At 38.5% G+C, this 22,272-nt stretch overlaps 1 protein-coding gene across 8 annotated transcripts in view; it reads right to left on the bottom strand.

The window, feature by feature from the left end:
* Window positions 1–22,272, bottom strand: part of CASK (peripheral plasma membrane protein CASK) — an 850,717-nt gene that overhangs the window by 9,394 nt on the left and 819,051 nt on the right. For all 8 annotated transcript variants that reach the window (XM_071688727.1, XM_071688728.1, XM_071688731.1 and 5 more), the window contains 2 exons: window positions 19,754–19,864; window positions 7,562–7,669 (listed from right to left, as the gene is read on the bottom strand). In XM_071688727.1, coding sequence (XP_071544828.1) covers window positions 7,562–7,669; window positions 19,754–19,864 — 219 coding nt within the window. The remainder of the gene's footprint in view (window positions 1–7,561; window positions 7,670–19,753; window positions 19,865–22,272) is intronic.

The raw sequence follows: 22,272 nt of genomic DNA, 5'->3' as shown, positions 1-22,272 counted from the left end.
GTATGTAGAAAGAAAGGAGTATCCATGCAACCAAGCAGGACCCTCCTACACCAATACAGAAGACAGTATACTACTTTTTATGTATTTTCCTCCATAAAATTTGAAGTACATATGTTCCATTATGGATTCCTATTTCCCAAAGTTTCAGCATTTTAAAGGCTACTCTGTTTACTGATAGGGTAGTGAGGGATGTAACTGTGAGAACCCCGGAGATACTCTGTTGCAATGGTATTGCTCTGATGGCAGACTCGTGTGAGAAACAGCAAAAGCTAGACTCTGAGTTTGGGATTGTTTGAGAGAAGGAAGCTGAGAGTTACTGTGAGTATAAGCAAGGTTACAGAGGTCCCTTTCCTACCTGCCACAGTTCTGCAAACCAAGGTCTTCAGTATCCAAGCTCTAAGTAATGTATACCAGTTCACCAACCACACAATCAAGTTTTCAGTATGTGAGGTTTTCCACGGCACCACAACAATCTTATCCATACATTGAGCAAATGTCATGTGGCTCCTAGCTGCTTGAAGCCCAGCTTGGCAGATCACCAATTGTTGGGACAAGCAGGAGAGTTACAGCTAGGTGGTGATATTAGGGGAAGCATCAAGGTAACATTCTGTGCGTTGAAGCAAGCTGGCTACTTTGTAGGAGTATAGAGATGCAGCATAAGGGAAGGCATAATGCCATCATATCATTTCCTGAGTTTTGTCTATCATTTCTTTGTACTATTGTAGAACAAGCATGTTTTTGAACCATACCATGCTTCTTTTTTAACCAAGAAGTGGTCATTACTGAACTTAAGTTATGTATCTCAAACATCACTTCCCCTAATCCCACGTTTCGTTGCCAGTCACAGAGGTCTTCTAGGAATGTAATTTAGTGGTTTGCAAGGGACTTCTGTATTAAGCTTAGCAGAGGAGAAAGACAGGTTGACTGAAGGGCAAGTTTGGATGAAGAAAACCTGCAATGTTTCAGAGACCTGGGAGTGTTCAAGGCAGTGAATGGAACCAAGGGAGCTAAATTAAACCAATAAGAGGGTGAAGGGTCTAAGGTCCTGGGTGCATTGGGGAGTGTGTGTAGTCAGAGGCAATTGTCTGTGAGGGCAAAGATGGGTATGTTTGGTGATGAGACCTAATGGTGTCACTAGGAAATGATGTGTGCACCTTAAATATAAAAGTCTAGAGGAGGGTGGATGTATTGGAAGTAAAATGCTTGGTGACAGTGTGCAGCATGAGAAGCAATGATTGAATAAGAAATAGATAGTGTATGAGATAGGTATGGAAGCAAAAAGAGTTTATTTGAGAGCTGAAGCATGTGCTGAAATGGTTTTGACATACGAAGATGAGTGAGAAGAGAATGAATTAAAGGGAATACTTGTCAGAACTGGAGGGAACACAGAAAGGGGAGAGACAAAGGATGAGATGGAAAAATGGAGTCAGAGAGATGCTTTAAAAGAAATTCATGAATTTGCAGGGGAAAGTGAGGCATGCAAAGGATAGAGTGAACTGGAGTGATTTGGCATACATGGGATAGTGTGCTGTTGATGAGCTGAACCAGAGCAAATGAAGTGGCCAGGGGAAAGATCTGTGAGATTTGGCTATGGATAAGAAGCTTTGATTTTGGCGCATTATGTATAACATCTAGAGTGTGAATGTGAGTAAATGAAGCTTTTCTTCATCTACTCCTGGTGCTACCACTCTATGCAGGAAATGGCAAACAAGTATGAAAAAAAACTGCTCTGTACTGTCTGTGGTTGAGGAATACACTAGAGGGATATAAGAGAGGGAACAGGACCTAAATAAAACTATGATCATGACTGTAAAACAGAAAATGGAGATCTACACCAGAGTACAGGCCAGTGCTATTGTACATTAGTTGAAATATACAATGGAGTCAGAATTTGGTTACCACTGGATTTACATAGAGGAGTAAGGTTGAAAAGGAGAGAGGCATAATTCAATAACGAATGTCAAAATGCAAATGAAAATCTTTTTTTTTTTTCTGAGAGAGAGAGAGAGAGAGAGAGAGAGAGAGAGAGAGAGAGAGAGAGAAAGAGAGAGAGAGAGAGAGAGAATGATAATGTAAGCCAGTGAGAAAGGGGTATTTCGAGACAAAGAGGGTGGAGGATGGGGTTGTGATTCTGGTGCACTGCACACTGACATGAACAAATGAAGACTTCCCTTTATCTGTTCCAGCAGTCACCTGCTAATGAGGGAGTTGAACAAGAATGAAAGAACTGAGAGAAAAGAAATAAAATCATATATTTCCACAAATGTTAGGTAGCATCAAGAATGTACAACTGAGACTTGCAGGAAAAAGTCCTTGCTAGGCTCCTTCATCTGTTCCTGCTTTTGGAAATTAAGAAAAGAGGGTAGGACTTCCAACCCTATTCCTTCCGCTTAACTGCCATTTACAACACAAAAGGAATATGTGGGCAGTTTGAAGTGGTTGGTGGGAGAGGGGTGAATGCCCTTTTCTTACACCTGCACCATAATTCCTTCAATGTTCTGTGCACAATGCTGGTATTCATACACACATACACTAACATCACCTTTGTCCTGTAACTATGTTTTTACCTTATGGAAAAGTCTCAAGAAAATATCTGGTAATGTGGCAAGTCTATCTGATGCCCTGAGCTGATCCATGCTTGTTGTTTTTCTAAGGGCTGCTAGCCTCACTTGATGCCATAGATGTTATGTCTTCAGCCAACATGTATTCCTCTTTTTCTTCACCTCATAAGCAAGATGTATTCAAGACTTCTTCTTCATCACTGTATACAACAGAGCACTCTGTATCTTACTTGTGGTAAGACAGAGTGGGTGTTTGTGAAGGATATCATGAGACATCAACATCTATGATTCCTACTTGCCTGTCTTGAGAGTAACTGGAGAGCATCAAATGACTGCCATCTAAGCAAAACTTGTAGTATTCTAATTTTTCTCACAAACAATATACTTTTTCCTTAACAAAAAATATGAAAAAGGGTCCTGGTTCCAATTTTATTCAAGGCTTTACTCCAACCAACACTCCAACAAACACTTCACTCCTATTCATTTCAACTGAAAAGCATAATGAATACAAACGATCCTCTTCATCACTTTATCCATCAATCTCCCTGCATATCATATGTATTGTAAGAGACTGGATACATACCTGTGGCACAACAACGAATTAACACATGCATCCTGCATGATGACCTGTGGGTGACTGAAGTGAGTGACATTTTTGTTCCAGTAGTGGCAGGAGACTGGCTGTGACATCTACGGTTAAGCTGTGAAATCAAACATCAGCTGGGATTTCAGACAATGATGGGCACCATTAAGAAATCATATGATGCCCAGAGCAATGAGATCAAAGGGTATCTTTTGAAGACAACAGAAGCAAAAGGGTTAAGAAGGAATATCTACAGGTAGGAATAAGTAGTTCCATTCTCTGGACAGATTACCTTAGTGGTAAGAAGCAAAGGGCACAAAGTTAGAGGGACAATTTTACAATGGGCCAGAGTTATCAGTAGTTTGCCGCATAGTCCAATGCTATTCTTGATGTACGTAAATGATGTGCCTAATAAGGGTGGGTCTTACCTGAGCATATCTTAGGATGATGGCAAGACTATGAGAGTAGTAAGAATACTAATGACTGCAACAGCTTATGAGGACACCAGGACCAACTCCAAAATTGGGGAGTTGAATGGTTGATGAAATTCAATCCAAGTAAGTATAAAGTATTGAGGATGCAAAACAGTTAGAGATAGCCTCAACAAAATTATTACCAGGCAGGGAAAAAGCCAAAAGGAATCTAAAGAGTGAAAGGCGCCTTGGGGTCAAAGTTGTGCTTGACCTATTACCACAGGAAACTGTTAAAAAGGAAAACTGTCTGCTTATAAACATTAGAATCATGTTCAAGTTTAAAGAAATGTTGGGTAAACTCTTCACAGCATAACAGACCAAATCTGAATTATGCCTCTCAAGTTAGGTCACAGCACCCTAGATGCATAAATTTTTAGAAGAAGGCAACTAAGGTAGTAGATAAATTAGGACAGCTGAAATACCAATGAATGGCTGAGGGCTACAAATCAGTCTACCACAGAGTACCTCAGACAAAACTTTGCCAAAAAGGCGGAGCTGGCATGAAGCACTCACCAAAAATTAAAAAATCTTGCCTGATGAATAATGTAGTTTCTTTGCCACCAGGCACACTCTAAAGCTGTCAATCCTTTGTTCATCCAGGACTTAACAATATCACATGTAATATACTTTTCAATTCTTCCATAACTGTTTCATGCATGTTTCTAATTTCTCTTGGTATTTCATTACAGAAGCTTTTCAAATCTTTTTCACTAGATTCTTACATATTCTGCTTTATATCTTCAAGGTACATTCCCAAGTATTAACTTTTAAGCAGGCAGATATCCAGCTAGGTATACTAAGTTCATGCCATTAAAAATTTTATGGTAAAGTCAAAGAGTCTTGCCTTCTAAAAGGACATCACAAAATTATTAGTTCCATAAAATTATTTTGTCAAGATGCTTTCAGACTAGTGAAGTATATGATTCTTTATGCTCGAGCTCAACAGGCTGCAAACAGAGACTATCACATAACGTTATTGCGACTTTCTAAAATGCAGTAATATTTCTTTCATCCTCAAAATAATTCATACGTTCAAGGCCCTCAATACTTTTTGTGGAATATTCTTCAATTCTCTTCAACTTGGGTGCTGTCATCTGTTTGAATGATGACCACATGAAGTAGCAATAATTCAACTTTGCTTCCTATGTTTACATTAAACACTTTCATTATCTGCTTTCTGCCCGAATCATGGAATTTCTCATTATCATGCCACTCATCATTTGGACAGACAGGACTATTTTGTCAATGTACCCCTTGGATTAAAGTTTCTTATCATTGACAACTTTTAAGATATTTCATGTTGTAGTTGATTTTTGACGTCAATTCCCTCTGGGCCTTTGTAGAAAGTTGCTGGTATGTTTTAATTTATCCATGATACATTTGTACAAATCTTTTTCTGTTAAAATCCATCAGATACTATTCTAACCATCCATATATTATATTCAAGGATTTTCTTCGTGTCTGATCATGTCATTTTACTCTCTCATGTCATTTTCAAAACAAGATTATTTTCTTTCTCGTCCTATCTTTCCTACCAACATGAATAAACCTAAAACCTTTTCTTGTGGTGCTCCTGATATAAGGTTATCTTCTTCTGATGTGGTTCTTTTTGCAACAACTCTAAAATTTGTTAACTGAGAACTCTTCGATTCATTTTGTAGTTTACATTTACTATTATGTTTAGAAAATTTCTATGATAAAACAACAGAGTTAACTGTCTGAAATACTTTGACATGGTCTCAAAAGGTACCCAGTCTATTTCCTTGAATAAGAATTTCATATATACAGTATTACTACATAAAATACCAATGTAATGAACAGTGGGGTGAGACTGTGTATTGGCCTTTGTAATGTAATTGTTTTTAGTCATGTGATCCAGTGTTTTTTTATCACTTTAAAAAATTCCCACCTTAATATCAAAGTATCTTATCTATACTCTTTTGACTTCAGCTTATAACCTCCTTTGTGTACCTGTGTTACATGCGCCAATTTGTGTATACCTGTTAAACTTCATTAATCAATGCTCTGTCTCAATAACTTTATCAAAAGTGTTGCTATTGTAAGCTTTGTATTTTCATGGAAGACAGCAGGGATTCAAACTAGTCCTGGTACTAAGAAGAGGGAGGTGTGATATGATTAAAGCCTGCAAGTTTCTAAATCAGAGTGAAAAGTTCTTCAAGAGATGCAGTATCTGAGCAATCACATGACATGACAAGGAACCTGTGACAACTGATATATAAAGAGGTACAGCTCTGTTTCAGAGTGTGGGTAGTGGTTGAAACTGTGAATGTCAGAATATTCAAATACTGAAGGCTACTTTGACAGTAAATAAGGTAAAAAAAAAAAAAAAAAAAGAATGGAACTCCTCAAGAATAAAACTCTCTCCCTGTACTGCAAATAATGAAATTATATACTGACTATTTCAACAAAACAATTTACATTACCATAACCGTGCTAAAGCTATTGTGTAGATAATACAGTATATTGATGGTGCAAAACACTCATGCAAGATATTTAGAGGCAATTCTAAAGTAATATGAAGGTAGATAGAAAACTTTCATCTTGGATATCATCTTCATATACATAACAGATGTCTATGGCAAAACATAGGTTGTTCAATGCAATTTCATGTAACATTTATTCTGGGAATGTGCTTAGATTCATATTTATACAATGGTGGCCATCTTGATTGGACTAATGCACGAAGGGCTGTATCACTTCACCTATGGATAGGACTTTAATGGTGACAGTGGCCTATCTCGATCCAAATAATATCATTTCTTGATCCCAATAATATCATTTCATCTATGGGCAGGACTTTTACGATGAGAGCTGAAATTCAGATCATAATTTCAGTGGTCCCAGAACGGATAATTATGACCATTTTGCTTGTCGTGGGAGCTTGTAATTTAAGTGAAGCACATACTTTGTTTAAGTAGTTGGGTATTCTTGGTCTGGATTCAGCATCAATGATGGGACAAAACTGTTTAGCATTCGTCATTCAGACTCTGTTAAGTAGTAGGGAAATGATTTCTGCCATCAAATCTGGACTTACTCTTGTGACTCACATCTTAGCTGTGTCCATCTTATCATTCATTACCATGAAACTGAGACCTGAACCATCAAAAAGAAATGTGACATTCATTAAAAAGTACACTAATTCTGTCATAACAAAATGCAGGATCTTCTAAACAGCCAGTGTATATAGTGTAAGTGAATGCTAGGATGAACAGTGTAACTGAACGCTAGGTAGGATGAACAGCGTAAGTAAATGCTAGGAAGAACTGAATTCATTTTGGTTTTGTGTGTTATGGATAACACCATGCTTCTCACTGATGAACAGTGTAAGGAAATGCCAGAATGAACTGAATTCATTCTGGTTTTGTCTCTTATGATGTGCCACCATGCTCCTCTCTGATAATAAGGGCAGAATCCAAGTAAATTTCTTCAATGAAGGATAAAGATGAATAAATAAATAATGGGCCTTTCAGTATCTAATAGCTTTGATCTATTAATAAGGCACTTGGAAGAAACTTGTCAACATTTGGTGTGGCATCAGGGTCAACACAGCAGTGTAGCATTTGTAGCTATGGCATACAGCAACATGGCTAAACAATATAGCTCCCTGCACTATCTTTGACATCTCATACAAATTACATCAAAGATGAAGATTTGGACAGTACATGTAATGTACAGTGACATCACTGCCTTTACCCTTTCTGCCACTTCATTTGTGAGAACCGCCTCATTCTATTCATCCTAAAGGATCACACTGCAAATATAAAAGTTACTACATACATTACCTGATGTAAAGGATAAAGGTATCAAATATTCCTTTCAAGCTTACATCCCTTACTAATGGGCATGAACTCTATACATCTGTTTTCTGCTGCACACTAAAAGAGCAATTTTATAGAATGAAGTACAACATTAACACTTCTTACCATATTCCAAATACTCATTTGCTGCAATGTCAGCCATCATTTCATCATGTGAAACAAAATAGTAATTCTTTCCATTTTCTTCATCCTTTCGAGGACTTCGTGTAGTGTCTGCAACACAAAAGATTATACTAATGAACAGAAGAGCAGGGTGGATGTATCTGCACCTATCTACGTCAAAAAGGCAGTTCCCAGTGCTTACAATAAACCTTTTATATTCATATTAATCTTAACAGATTCATCTATACACACACACACCATATGTCTAAAATATTTCCTTTTCCTCTCTTTTCATCTGTGCCATTCTCTAACACCTAAACAATGCTTGCAATAATGAATAATTCGACCAGTCATTCCCTCCAAAATGTTACAGTATAGCACTGACACTTCCTACTTAACTTACCAATAACTTGTTCTATTTGATACATTTCTTCTTATACAAAATTTTTTAACTTCATACTAAATAAAAAAGAATGCAAATAAAATATTCATCTTTAGTGTCTAATTAACTATTCTATCTACTTGTCTTTGTTTATATCGTTGTAGGCACACTGTGCTCAAGATTTCTTAAAACACATGAATTTACACTAACAGACCTAAAGTTTTCATTGCAATCAAGAATAATCATTTCTATTTTAATTTTATGTTCCATAAAATGCTTTGCCAGTCTTAGTCATTCAGCAAATTTTGATAAGGACAATGCTCTCTGTATAAAAATAAGATACACTAATAAACAATCTATTTGGATTAGATTAGGTTGTAATCTGTTATACATATATCTATTTATTTATTTATCTATTTCTATATATTTTGCTTTGTCGGTCTCCCGCGTTAGCGAGGTAGCGCAAGGAAACAGACGAAAGAATGGCCCAACCCACCCACATACACATGTACATACATACACGTCCACACATACAAATATACATACCTATACATCTCAACCTATACATATATACACACACACAGACATATACATATATACACATGTACATAATTCATACTGTCTGCCTTTACTCATTCCCGTTGCCACCCCACCACACATGAAATGACAACCCCCTCCCCCCACATGTATGCGAGGTAGCACTAGGAAAAGACAACAAAGGCCACATTTGTTCACACTCAGTCTCTAGCTGTCATGTATAATGCACCGAAACCACAGCTCCCATTCCATATCCAGGCCCCACAAAACTTCCATGGTTTACCCCAGACGCTTCACATATACATACATATATACATATACATATATATATATATACATATATCTTTATCTTATCATAATCATTTTGCTTTGTCGCTATCTCCCGTGTTAGCGAGGTAGCGCAAGGAAACAGACGAAAGAATGGCCCAACCCACCCACATACACATGTATATACATACACGTCCACACACGCAAATATACATACCTATACATCTCAATGTATACATATATATACACACACAGACATATACATATATACAAATGTACATAATTCATACTGTCTGCCTTTATTTATTCCCATCGCCACCTCGCCACACATGGAATAACAACCCCCTCCCCCCCTCATGTGTGCGAGGTAGCGCTAGGAAAAGACAACAAAGGCCCCATTCGTTCACACTCAGTCTCTAGCTGTCATGTAATAATGCACCGAAACCATATATATATATATATATATATATATATATATATATATATATATATATATATATATATATATATATTTATATATATATATATATATATATATATATATATATATATATATATATATATATATATTTCACATCTTGGTTACATCCACACACATTTAGGCACCCCACTCTGAGCCTTCGAGGAGGATGAGCACTCCCCGCGTGACTCCTTCTTCTGTTTCCCATTTTAGAAAGTTAATACAAGAAGCTCAAGGGTAAAGGGGAAGAGTGGTTTGGAAATGTCTGGGGAGTGAAGTCAGGGGTTAGTGAGAGGACAAGAGCAAGGGAAGGAGTAGCAATACTCCTGAAGCAGGAGTTGTGGGAGTATGTGATAGAATGTAAGAAAGTAAATTCTCGATTAATATGGGTAAAATTGAAAGTTGATGGAGAGAGGTGGGTGATTATTGGTGCATATGCACCTGGGCATGAGAAGAAAGATCATGAGAGGCAAGTGTTTTGGGAGCAGCTAAATGAGTGTGTTAGCGGTTTTGATGCACGAGACCGGGTTATAGTGATGGGTGATTTGAATGCAAAGGTGAGTAATGTGGCAGTTGAGGGAATAATTGGTATGCATGGGGTGTTCAGTGTTGTAAATGGAAATGGTGAAGAGCTTGTAGATTTATGTGCTGAAAAAGGACTGATGATTGGGAATACCTGGTTTAAAAAGCGAGATATACATAAGTATACTTATGTAAGTAGGAGAGATGGCCAGAGAGCGTTATTGGATTACGTGTTAATTGACAGGCGTGCGAAAGAGAGACTTTTGGATGTTAATGTGCTGAGAGGTTCAACTGGAGGGATGTCTGATCATTATCTTGTGGAGGCTAAGGTGAAGATTAGTATGGGTTTTCAGAAAAGAGGAGTGAATGTTGGGGTGAAGAAGGTGGTGAGAGTAAGTGAGCTTGGGAAGGAGACCTGTGTGGGGAAGTACCAGGAGAGACTGTGTACAGAATGGAAAAAGGTGAGAACAATGGAAGTAAGGGGAGTGGGGGAGGAATGGGATGTATTTAGGGAATCAGTGATGGATTGCGCAAAAGATGCTTGTGGCATGAGAAGAGTGGGAGGTGGGCTGTTTAGAAGGGGTAGTGAGTGGTGGGATGAAGAAGTGGGAGTGTTAGTGAAAGAGAAGAGAGAGGCATTTGGACGATTTTTGCAGGGAAAAAATGCAATTGAGTGGGAGAAGTATAAAAGAAAGAGACAGGAGGTCAAGAGAAAGGTGCAAGAGGTGAAAAAAAGAGCAAATGAGAGTTGGGGTGAGAGACTATCAGTAAATTTTAGGGAGAATAAAAAGATGTTCTGGAAGGAGGTAAATAGGGTGCGTAAGACAAGGGAGCAAATAGGAACTTCAGTGAAGGGCGTAAATGGGGAGGTGATAACAAGTAGCGGTGATGTGAGAAGGAGATGGAATGAGTATTTTGAAGGTTTGTTGAATGTGTCTGATGACAGAGTGGCAGATATAGGGTGTTTTGGTCGAGGTGGTGTGCAAAGTGAGAGGGTTAGGGAAAATGATTTGGTAAACAGAGAAGAGGTAGTAAAAGCTTTGCGGAAGATGAAAGCCGGCAAGGCAGCAGGTTTGGATGGTATTGCAGTGGAATTTATTAAAAAAGGGGGTGACTGTATTGTTGACTGGTTGGTAAGGTTATTTAATGTATGTATGACTCATGGTGAGGTGCCTGAGGATTGGCGGAATGCGTGCATAGTGCCATTGTGCAAAGGCAAAGGGGATAAGAGTGAGTGCTCAAATTACAGAGGTATAAGTTTGTTGAGTATTCCTGGTAAATTATATGGGAGGGTATTGATTGAGAGGGTGAAGGCATGTACAGAGCATCAGATTGGGGAAGAGCAGTGCGGTTTCAGAAGTGGTAGAGGATGTGTGGATCAGGTGTTTGCTTTGAAGAATGTATGTGAGAAATACTTAGAAAAGCAAATGGATTTGTATGTAGCATTTATGGATCTGGAGAAGGCATATGATAGAGTTGATAGAGATGCTCTGTGGAAGGTATTAAGAATATATGGTGTTGGAGGCAAGTTGTTAGAAGCAGTGAAAAGTTTTTATCGAGGATGTAAGGCATGTGTGCGTGTAGGAAGAGAGGAAAGTGATTGGTTCTCAGTGAATGTAGGTTTGCGGCAGGGGTGTGTGATGTCTCCATGGTTGTTTAATTTGTTTATGGATGGGGTTGTAAGGGAGGTAAATGCAAGAGTCCTGGAAAGAGGGGCAAGTATGAAGTCTGTTGGGGATGAGAGAGCTTGGGAAGTGAGTCAGTTGTTGTTCGCTGATGATACAGCGCTGGTGGCTGATTCATGTGAGAAACTGCAGAAGCTGGTGACTGAGTTTGGTAAAGTGTGTGGAAGAAGAAAGTTAAGAGTAAATGTGAATAAGAGCAAGGTTATTAGGTACAGTAGGGTTGAGGGTCAAGTCAATTGGGAGGTGAGTTTGAATGGAGAAAAACTGGAGGAAGTGAAGTGTTTTAGATATCTGGGAGTGGATCTGTCAGCGGATGGAACCATGGAAGCGGAAGTGGATCATAGGGTGGGGGAGGGGGCGAAAATTTTGGGAGCCTTGAAAAATGTGTGGAAGTCGAGAACATTATCTCGGAAAGCAAAAATGGGTATGTTTGAGGGAATAGTGGTTCCAACAATGTTGTATGGTTGCGAGGCGTGGGCTATGGATAGAGATGTGCGCAGGAGGATGGATGTGCTGGAAATGAGATGTTTGAGGACAATGTGTGGTGTGAGGTGGTTTGATCGAGTAAGTAACGTAAGGGTAAGAGAGATGTGTGGAAATAAAAAGAGCGTGGTTGAGAGAGCAGAAGAGGGTGTTTTGAAATGGTTTGGGCACATGGAGAGAATGAGTGAGGAAAGATTGACCAAGAGGATATATGTGTCGGAGGTGGAGGGAACGAGGAGAAGAGGGAGGACCAAATTGGAGGTGGAAAGATGGAGTGAAAAAGATTTTGTGTGATCGGGGCCTGAACATGCAGGAGGGTGAAAGGAGGGCAAGGAATAGAGTGAATTGGAGCGATGTGGTATACAGGGGTTGACGTGCTGTCAGTGGATTGAATCAAGGCATGTGAAGCGTCTGGGGTAAACCATGGAAAGCTGTGTAGGTATGTATATTTGCGTGTGTGGACGTGTGTATGTACGTGTGTATGGGGGTTGGGCCATTTCTTTCGTCTGTTTCCTCGCGCTACCTCGCAAACGCGGGAGACAGCGACAAAGTATAAAAAAAAAAAAAAAAAAAAAAAAAATATATATATATATATATATATATATATATATTTCTATCATCATACTTGATTGCCATTTCATGTCACCGAGGAAGTGCTAGGAAACATGAAAAATAGCCCATCCACTCATATGCACATATATATACATAAATGCCCATACATGCACATATACATACATATACATATATACACATGTACATATTGATACTTGCTTGCCTTCATCCATTCCTGGTGCTACCCCACCCCATAAGAAACAGCATTACTACCCCCTGCTTCAGTGAGGTAGCGCCAAGAAAACAGACAAAAAAAGCCACATTCATTCACACTCAGTCTCTAGCTGTCATGTGCAATGCACCAAAACCACAGCTCCCTATCCACATCCAGGCCCCACAGACCTTTCCATGGTTTACCCCAAACATTTCACATGCTGTCCACTGACAGCATATCAACCCCGTTATACCACATCATTCCAATTCACTCTATTCCTTGTATGCTGCTCACCCTCCTGTATGTTAAGGCCCTGAAAGCTCACAATCTTTTTCACTCCATCCTTCATATAATAGGGAAAATGGCATAAAAATTCCATGGAAGAATTATTGTAGAGCCTACTTAATCACATTTATACCAACAAACTCGCTCAAATAAACTACTTCAACTGCACTGACTACTACAATGAAGTTAGGTATTATTCAAATTACTTCAGCCTCCATCTTAACTCTTGCATTCATAGAGATCATGGCAACTACATTATCCACAACTCCCCTTACACTATATTTCATCCTCATATGTATCATATTCAAAACATTTATCCACTCTTGTACTTTTGTCATTTAGAGCCCATGCCTTGCATTTATGCAACATCATCAGGACTACTGTACCATCAAATATGCCCATCTTTTTCCTAACAGACAATGACCTCTCTACACATTCCTAAATGTGCCCAGGACATTCACCTCACCTCACCTTCAGCTCCATGGTTCCATTATCCACTTCCAGATATCTAAAACTTTACTTTCTCCAAATTTTCTTCATTCAAACTCATAATCTAACCAACCTGACTCTTTCCACTACTAAACCTAATAACCTTACTTTTACTCACAATTACTCTAAACTTTCTCCTTTCACACACTATCCTAAACTCAGAAACTAATCTCTGCAGTTTCTCACTCAAATGTGCCAACAGTGCCACATCATCAGCAAAAAGTAACAGCTTTACCTCCTAGCCCCCATCCCATAAATTTCAAGCCTACTTCTCTCCCCAAAACCCTCACATTCACCTCCCTCACCACCCTATCCATAAACATATAACAACCATGGTGACATTGCACATCCCTGCAGTAGACCCATCTTCACCCAGAGCCACTTACCCTCCTCAACCTACTAACAAATATGCCTTACTTCCTCAACACAAACTCATCACAGTTTCTAATATCTTTCCTTCTCGTAACACTTTCCACAAGGCATTCCTGTCAACCCTATAATAAGCTTTCATAACCCTATAATATGCTATGCTATATGTATTTTCTACACAAAGTCTTTAAAGCAAACATGTGATCCAAACATCCTCTAACTCTTCTAAAACATACTGTTCCTCTCCAATCTGATGCTCTCTGCATGCCACCATCGTCTCACGCTCTCCCATACATCACTACAGGTACACTAAAAAAAAGTATTATTAAAGTACATCTTCATATCCTTTCTAACAAGTTATTTGCTTAAATCCTAAACTGCAGCATACATCTGAAATGATGCTCACTGTGTGTCTACATGTGTAAGGAGGGGGCTTCTAAATCTTTCCCCCTTACAGAATACCTCTGTATCACTTCTTACGGAAGAAAATACCCAAAAAGTAGTAAAAGTTGCTCTGCATTAATGTAGGAGGGTACTGAGCTAACAGGGGAGGGCCTTGGCTGAAAGCATGGATGCTCATTTATGTAAGTATATGATATGACTGTGGGGTTCTTCTACGTGTAATTTCATTCTACATACATCCAAATACATTACAGGTTATAAGGTTTTTTCTATCTGTAATCTTACACATCCTGTATGTATCATTTTGTATCATTTACATATTCTTTTGCAAAATATATGTATATCTGCATGTTATATGAACTAGTTTTGTAACACACTGAACATCATTTACATGAATTTATAAATATACCTGATTTTCATTCCAAATAAAAATAGTAATACAGATTTTGCTTATTTTATCATAAATCTGACTTCAATAGTTTTTGAGTAAATGTGGCTTCCTGCCTTACTAGTGCAATTACACTCTCTTTGATAATTTATAAGCGACTGTATTACATGAATTTTTTTTCCAGCTGTCTTTAGGTTGCAGATGTCATCAGCTGGAAATTTAAAACGACACCAAAACCTTTGCCAGTCTACTGGCACACTGCAGGCTGTCGAGCACACCAAGTACTAGCATGCTGCACCCCATGGGTTACCTTCTTGCCATGACCTCTGGTTGGTCCTTTTTTTTTCCATCCTTCAAAGAACTGTTCATAGTGGACACCTACGTAGCCTAAAACTTCCTGTAACCAATAACGTATTTCAGGTACCATCTTGGTTGCCCACCTCTGGACTTCTCAACTTAATCTTTGTTTCTTTAAGTTTGGTGACCAAGCTTAAGAAGCATATTCTAATTCATGACTAGAATATTTTGAACACAGAATAATAAAAATTTCCTTATCCATGTACCTTACCCTTTCAGTTCAAATTAAGTATGACATACAATTTATGGTTGACTTCTAACTGCATGCAAAGAGTCTTTTAAATCTTCTTGCCTGTATTTGAAAAAATCTATTGATCCTTCACTCACTGGAGACATGTATAAATGCCATGTGTCACCTGAAACTCTATCTAGCCCAGAGAAATATCCACAAGTCTACAGTTACCAAGAAAAATCTATGGAAGGAGGATGTTATGCACTCCCCCATTAGGTTCCCTAACCCTGCTATGCAGTGAGAATGTGATTTTGCGAGGCTTAGATGATGATTGCAGCCAACTACTATATTTGGACAATTCAGAAGATCATGAGGAGTCATTCTGCCTATGATATCAGAGGAAGACTTGATCTCTATACAAAGCAGATGAAAATGAAAGTGATGGATGACACTATGGGTCGCTGGATATACTGGCTTTGAGTGGCTGTGGCACAATAATATTCAAATGCCAGAGTGTTGCATCATGATATAAATATCTCTGATATGCTGGGTTTAAACTGTTCAAAACAGAGTTTTTCAGCACCTCATATTTTACTAGAATGTCAGGATGGGTGAGACAACTTATTTGGAGCACTTACGGCTGAATGGGTTTCATACAATACAATCATTAACAAGACAACAGACTGCTTTCTTGACAATCTTCCTAGTTTAGTGTTCAGGGAAAAGACTGGGTAAAACGTGGACTCTAAGTCCCTTTAGCTTACATTTTAACATAACTTGCTTTCTGCCTTCCTATCACAGTCAACCTGAGTTCTTCTTTCAATGACTTTTATCTTCATTTCTTTACATTTAACTTGGGCTGAATATCATTAAAAATCAATCAGACCAACTCTGGAGCTTGTGAAGACCCCTTTACCAGTTCTGGCAATACTTCATCATCCCTTGCTTATCTTATGACTTTAGCATTATCAAGAAACTTAGTTGGGTATAAATTTGGTCCTTCTGACAGGTCATTTACACAGATCAAGAATAGCAATGGCTCTACAACTGATCCCTGTAACACACCACTGATTATCCAAACCCATCTAGAAAAAGATTTTTCTAATATGGGTCCTCTGTTCCCTGCCAATAATATAATTTTTGATCCATCAAAGAAATCTCCCTCTTATGCAGGCCTGAAAATCCTGTCCCTTTACCAACTTCCTATATAGGAGAGCAATGACTGACTCTGACAGTCCAAGAACACATAATCCACCCTTCCATTTTATCTAAAATAGAGCTTGCTATGCTAGAGAGGTACAAAAGGTTCGTTACTTACAACTTCCTTCCTCTAAACTAATGATGCCTCTCACTTTGGTAGTTTACCCTTTTTCAGTTATCATCTATTTGCTTCCTGATTATCTTTTCTAGCCTTTTATAGTCACACTCACTGAATACTGGTTTGCACATAAGTGCAAATTCCCAACTTCCCTTCGCACTGTAGTTGTTTCTAGTGATTTTTTGAGGAAAATACTTCCCACAGCATGTGAAAAGTTCCTTTAGACTCCTTAGAGCACATATGGAGAGAATTTATCATATCAATGACTTGAATGAATCAAGATCCCTGAGTAGCCTACTTATGTCCTTCTTAAAACTTTCAAGTCCTCCTCCCTATTCCCATAATATATTAAACTGTAAACATACATATGAACTTATCATTCAATTCCTTGTATATTTCTCACTGCCTTCAGCAATCATTCCCTCAATCCTTCAGCATAATTACCTGCCCTTTAACTCAGAGTATACTCCAAAAAAATATGTGGAGTAATTTTGGTTTGTCCCTTGCCCTATTCACAATAATCTTCCACAGTTTCTTTTCTTATCCTATCTTAACTTCTTACATACTACTTGTTTCACACCCTCTTTTATATATCTATCTATATCCTGATGCCTGTTCTCTCCAGGAACTCCTATCTAGGGAGTGGCCTAAGCAAAAGTCTCCATTTATCCCTGTCTTTACATGCATACCTCACATCCATCATGCCACCCATTCTTTCCCCATTTCACTCCCTCCAGTACTCTTCTACTTTTTCCCCATGTCACAGGTCTCACATCAATCCCTATTATTGTACTATAATACGCTCGTAAATTCCCCATCTTACATTCTTTCCACACGTCCAAACCATCTTAGAATATTACATTTCACTTACTCTACCACTCCAAAATTCATTCTCTTTGTATTTCCAGATAAATCAGATCTCTTATAGATCCCCTCTTCAATTTCTTCATTCCATCTAGACATACCACATGTTCCTCTCAAATAACTTATTTTCACAGCCAGGATTCATGAACTCTGTGACTGATTCCATGTCCATGTTTTGGCTGCATAAGTAAGGGTTGGGTGGACTATGCTGTCCCTTAATCCTTTCTTCACATCCATACTTACACTTCCATGCTTCAGTATTCTATCAAGGGACACAGTGACTTTTCTACCGTATACTGCTCCCTCCCTTATCTCACCTTCCATATCACTAGACTTACCCAAGAGGGCTTCCAAATACTTAAATTCTGTTGCCTCTTCCAGTCTTTCTCCCCCTATATCTGTAATACAGTTTAGTACATATTCTTCTCTCACTCTATGGGGCTTTACAAAATCTCTACTTTCATTGTTTCTTTTTGCCCTCTTGTACTCATTAAATGCTGGCTGGCTATCACGCAGCTGTATCTTCTCCAAAACACATCTCGGTACTCTTTTGCTGCTATATACCTTTAATGAAGCTATGTCTCCTTTCCTAACTCCCTTTTTCTTCACTTACTATCACTAGCACTCATCTAATGACCAGCCCTGGTTTGGGTGCAAGTTGACTGCTATGCCTAAAATTTGAGCCCAGGTAGGCCTAACCCTGGGCATATCCATACATGACTCATGGTCAGGAATGATAACCACTACCCCATGATTGTCTATCTTCATTCATTATGAGAATCTTAGCATTCACAGTTTATTTCTTTCCATTTAAAATCCCCCATTTTTAGAACACTACCATCACTGACTTGTATATGTCATTGCCTCTAGCACCATCTATAGTCTTTATTTTCTGTTTAATCAGGTATTCTGGTACTGTATAACTCTAGGAGGGACTGTAATTATCAACTTATAAAAGTATTTCCTATAATTAGTTTTCACTGTGTGTTATTACAGATACAGTTTAACTGACTATCTACAACTTTTTCTTGAAACTTGTCCTCCTTCCCTAAAGTCTTCTCTTTTCCTCCATACTATCATACATACCTCAGGAGAAATTAGGATGGATCTCATTTTCTAAGTAAGCATTTTTTCACTTATATCAACAATATCCAGTTTAATTTTCTAATTCAGTCTTTAAACTCAAGATGCAACCTGCTTACAACCAGCTTATCTACATTCACATACATTACTTCCCTATCAAACACCAGCAAGGATTAATATGACAGTTTTCTCTGTGTTACCAGTGGGGCAGATCTGCACTCTATTTTTTTGATGTTGAAGGTTTTCCCTTTTCACTGTGCCCTTTTATTTTTTGTCAATCCCATCTGATCTGCTTATGATTTCATAACAAATACTGTAGTCAGCCGCTAAATGAACAATAAATGTTAATTTAACATTTGTTGTCATATGAAATGCATTTTGTCATTCTGAATGAAAAATGGCCTATATCAAAGTATGTACACTGTCACAATCTGTAATACAGATGGTCAATTCCTACGGCACATTGCTAACGTTAAGGAACAAATGATTTATTCTCAGAGCTTTGTCAGTTGGGTCTGATGTTCAGTTAAAGCAAACAATGGCCTTTTAAAAAAATCTCCATTTACAATTGTGAAAATATGTCTCATCTCATGTGCAAGATACAGAAATTATACACTTGCTATTCAATACTTATGAGAACACAAAACTAAATACGTTATCTATAATAAAGAATGGTTTAGATGGGGTACTAAATAGTGACCTGATTAGATACAGGTGACAAAATCCATGTTGATCTGAATGATAAGTTTTGTCTGATCATAATGGATTAATTTTCAAAGTGATGAGGAAAATCCTATAATTAGGACAAAACCAATAGTTTGAATAATGAGATTCTTAAGTCATCATAATGGATTAATTTCAAAGTAATAGGGGAAATCCTTGAAACAGGATAAAACCAATTGTTATCATTTAGGGCAAAACTATACTGATCCCTGGAAAAACAAAATCTTGGGGAATTTCAACCTACTCATGATCATCTCACAGGTTTGGTCAACAAAACATGACTTATGATGACATGACTTGCTTGCTAGACAAGAAGTCTATAGTTTGTCCTGGTGAAATTTCAGGTACCTTCATAAATAAGCAAAATTAAATAAAAAGGGAGTTCCATACAGAATGTTCAATTATATCTCTGTTGCCATAAAACTGTCATGAACTTACAATACAAACAGGAAAATTAATAACTGCCAAAAACTAAGGCATAATCAATTATATAATGTTAGAAATCAATTGGGAAGTTCTCCCATCCTCTGATATATCTGGGCTAATACTACTACAGAGAGGTATTTCTAATCTCATATATACCTTATTTTGGTCTGAGATATACAGCTATCAAAAAATCAACTCACTCTTCAGAGAAACTTACGTGGTATTGGGTAGGCATATTTGTCTGGATGTGATGCTATAAGGGTATTCTTGATGTGTCGCCTCCCAACCCCATGTGCACCAAGCAGCACCAAAGTCTTCCGTTGAAATGCTGTGGGTGGAAAGAAAATCATTATGTTTACAATTTCTGTGTTTCAGGGAGAAAGTTTAACACTCATGTTAACCTTTCTTTGTCTCTTACCCTTGTGTATATGTGGATACTGTCTTTACTCCTATGTATGTATGCACACACACCCTAACCCATGTGTGGATGTATAAATTATGTATGTTTATACGTATCTATTTTCTATTATTACATAATCTCAGGAGCCCCTCTCCTGGGGCTCCTGCAGCTTCAATAATGCGCTATCCTCATAAGTAGGGACAGCATGGACTCCTTTAAAGCAAGAAGTTCTTTGGCAAGACTATACTCTCTTTCATCAACTGAAGATGATACAGCCTCACCAAAGGTGATTTTTTACTCATAGTGTAATCTCAACAGGCAGAGTCTGGTAACATGTGTATGTGTGATTACTATTTGTGTGTTTTGGGTAGAGAGTCTTACATACATGCTGCCCTGTCTTTTAAGCTTGTATATTTGTACCATGTCTTTACACCTATGTATGCATGCAAACACACCAACACACACACATACACCCTATCTTATGCTAGATATCCAAAAGCTAGCTGTGTGTGTGTGTGTGTGTGTGTGTGTGTGTGTGTGTAAGGTTAGACAAGTAAGGCAACACAAGGAATAGGTGCTCAGAAATTCTGCCTGCTTGAGGTTACACCGTATGTGAAAGTCATCAATACTGAGGCTGTATCATTGGGAATGCATTCACATTAAAGAATGTCTCTCCAAAGGGGTCTACATTTCCCTCCTACTGTAAGCAAAAGCAGCTTTGGGCTGCAGGAGCCTTCCTTTAGAAAGGTATAATAAATATATTTTTACTTCTCCAAAAGAATGAACATAGAAGAGGGCTAAGTGAGGATTTTCCCTAAAAGGCTCTGTTCTCTGTATATATAAATACGAGTAGGAAAAGAGGAAATTGATTGGTTCGCAGTGAATGTTGCTTTGTGGTAAGGATGCCTGACGTCTCCATAGTTGTTTAATCTGTTTATGGATGGGGTTATTAGGGAGGTGAATGCAAGAGTTTTGGAGAGAGGGGCAAGTATGCAGTCTGTTGTAGATGAGAGGGCTTGGGAAGTGAGTCATTTGCTGTTTGCTGATGATGATACAGCACTGGTGGCTGATTTGGGTGAGAATCTGCAGAAGCTAGATTGAGTTTAGTAGTGTGTGAAAGAAGAAAGCTGGGAGTAAATGTGAATAAGAGCAAGGTTATTAGGTTTAGTAATAATGCACCAAAACCACAGCTCCCTTTCCATATCCAGGCCCCACAGAACTTTCCACTGCTTACCCCAGACGCTTCACATGCCCGGTTCAATTCATTGACAGCACGTCGACCCCGGTATACCACATCGTTCCAACTCACTCTATTCCTTGCATGCCTTTCACTCTCCTGCATGTTCAGGCCCCGATCACTCAAAATCTTTTTCACTCCATCTTTCCACTTCCAATTTGGTCTCCCACTTCTCGTTCCCTCCACCTCTGACACAAATATCCTCTTTGTCAATCTTTCCTCACTCATGCTCTCCATGTGACCAAACCATTTCAAAACGCCCTCTTCTGCTCTCTCAACCACACTCTTTTTATTACCACACATCTCTCTTACCCTTTCATTACTTACTCGATCAAACCACCTCACACCACATATTGTCCTCAAACATCTTGTTTCCAGCACATCCACCCTCCTCCACACATCTCCATCTATAGCCCACGCCTCGCAACCATATAACATTGTTGGACCCACTATTCCTTCAAACATACCCATTTTTGCTTTCCAAGATAACATTCTCGACTCACACACATTTTTCAATGCTCCAAGAACTTTCGCCCCCTCCCCCACCCTATGATTCACTTCCGCTTCCATGGTTCCATCCGCTGCCAAATCCACTCCAAGATATCTAAAACACTTAACTTCCTCCAGTTTTTCTCCATTCAAACTTACCTCCCAACTGACTTGTCCCTCAACCCTACTGCACCTAATAACCTTGCTCTTATTCACATATACACTCAGCTTTCTTCTTTCACACACTTTACTAAACTCAGTCACCAGCTTCTGCAGTTTCTCACCCGAATCAGCCACCAGCGCTGTATCATCAGCGAACAACAACTGGGGATAAGGGAGAAAGAATACTTCCCACATATTTTCTGTAAGTCGTAGAGGGCAACTAAAAGGGGAGGGAATGGAGGCTGGAAATCCTCCCCTCCCATTTTTAATTTTCCAAAAGAAGGAACAGAGAAGGGGGCTGAGTGAGGATATTTCCTCTAAGGCTCAGGAAACGGTGAATATGTAAAACAAATATTATTATCATTATAACCATTATTAAATCAAGAGTAAGCAATGTAACAGACAAAGTTATGTACAACCTATATGCAATCACTAACAAAAATATTCT

This window comes from Panulirus ornatus, chromosome 46 (assembly GCF_036320965.1).
Source record: "Panulirus ornatus isolate Po-2019 chromosome 46, ASM3632096v1, whole genome shotgun sequence".
In the NCBI taxonomy this organism is placed as follows: domain Eukaryota; kingdom Metazoa; phylum Arthropoda; class Malacostraca; order Decapoda; family Palinuridae; genus Panulirus; species Panulirus ornatus.
This window is presented reverse-complemented; position numbering and strand designations above follow the sequence as displayed.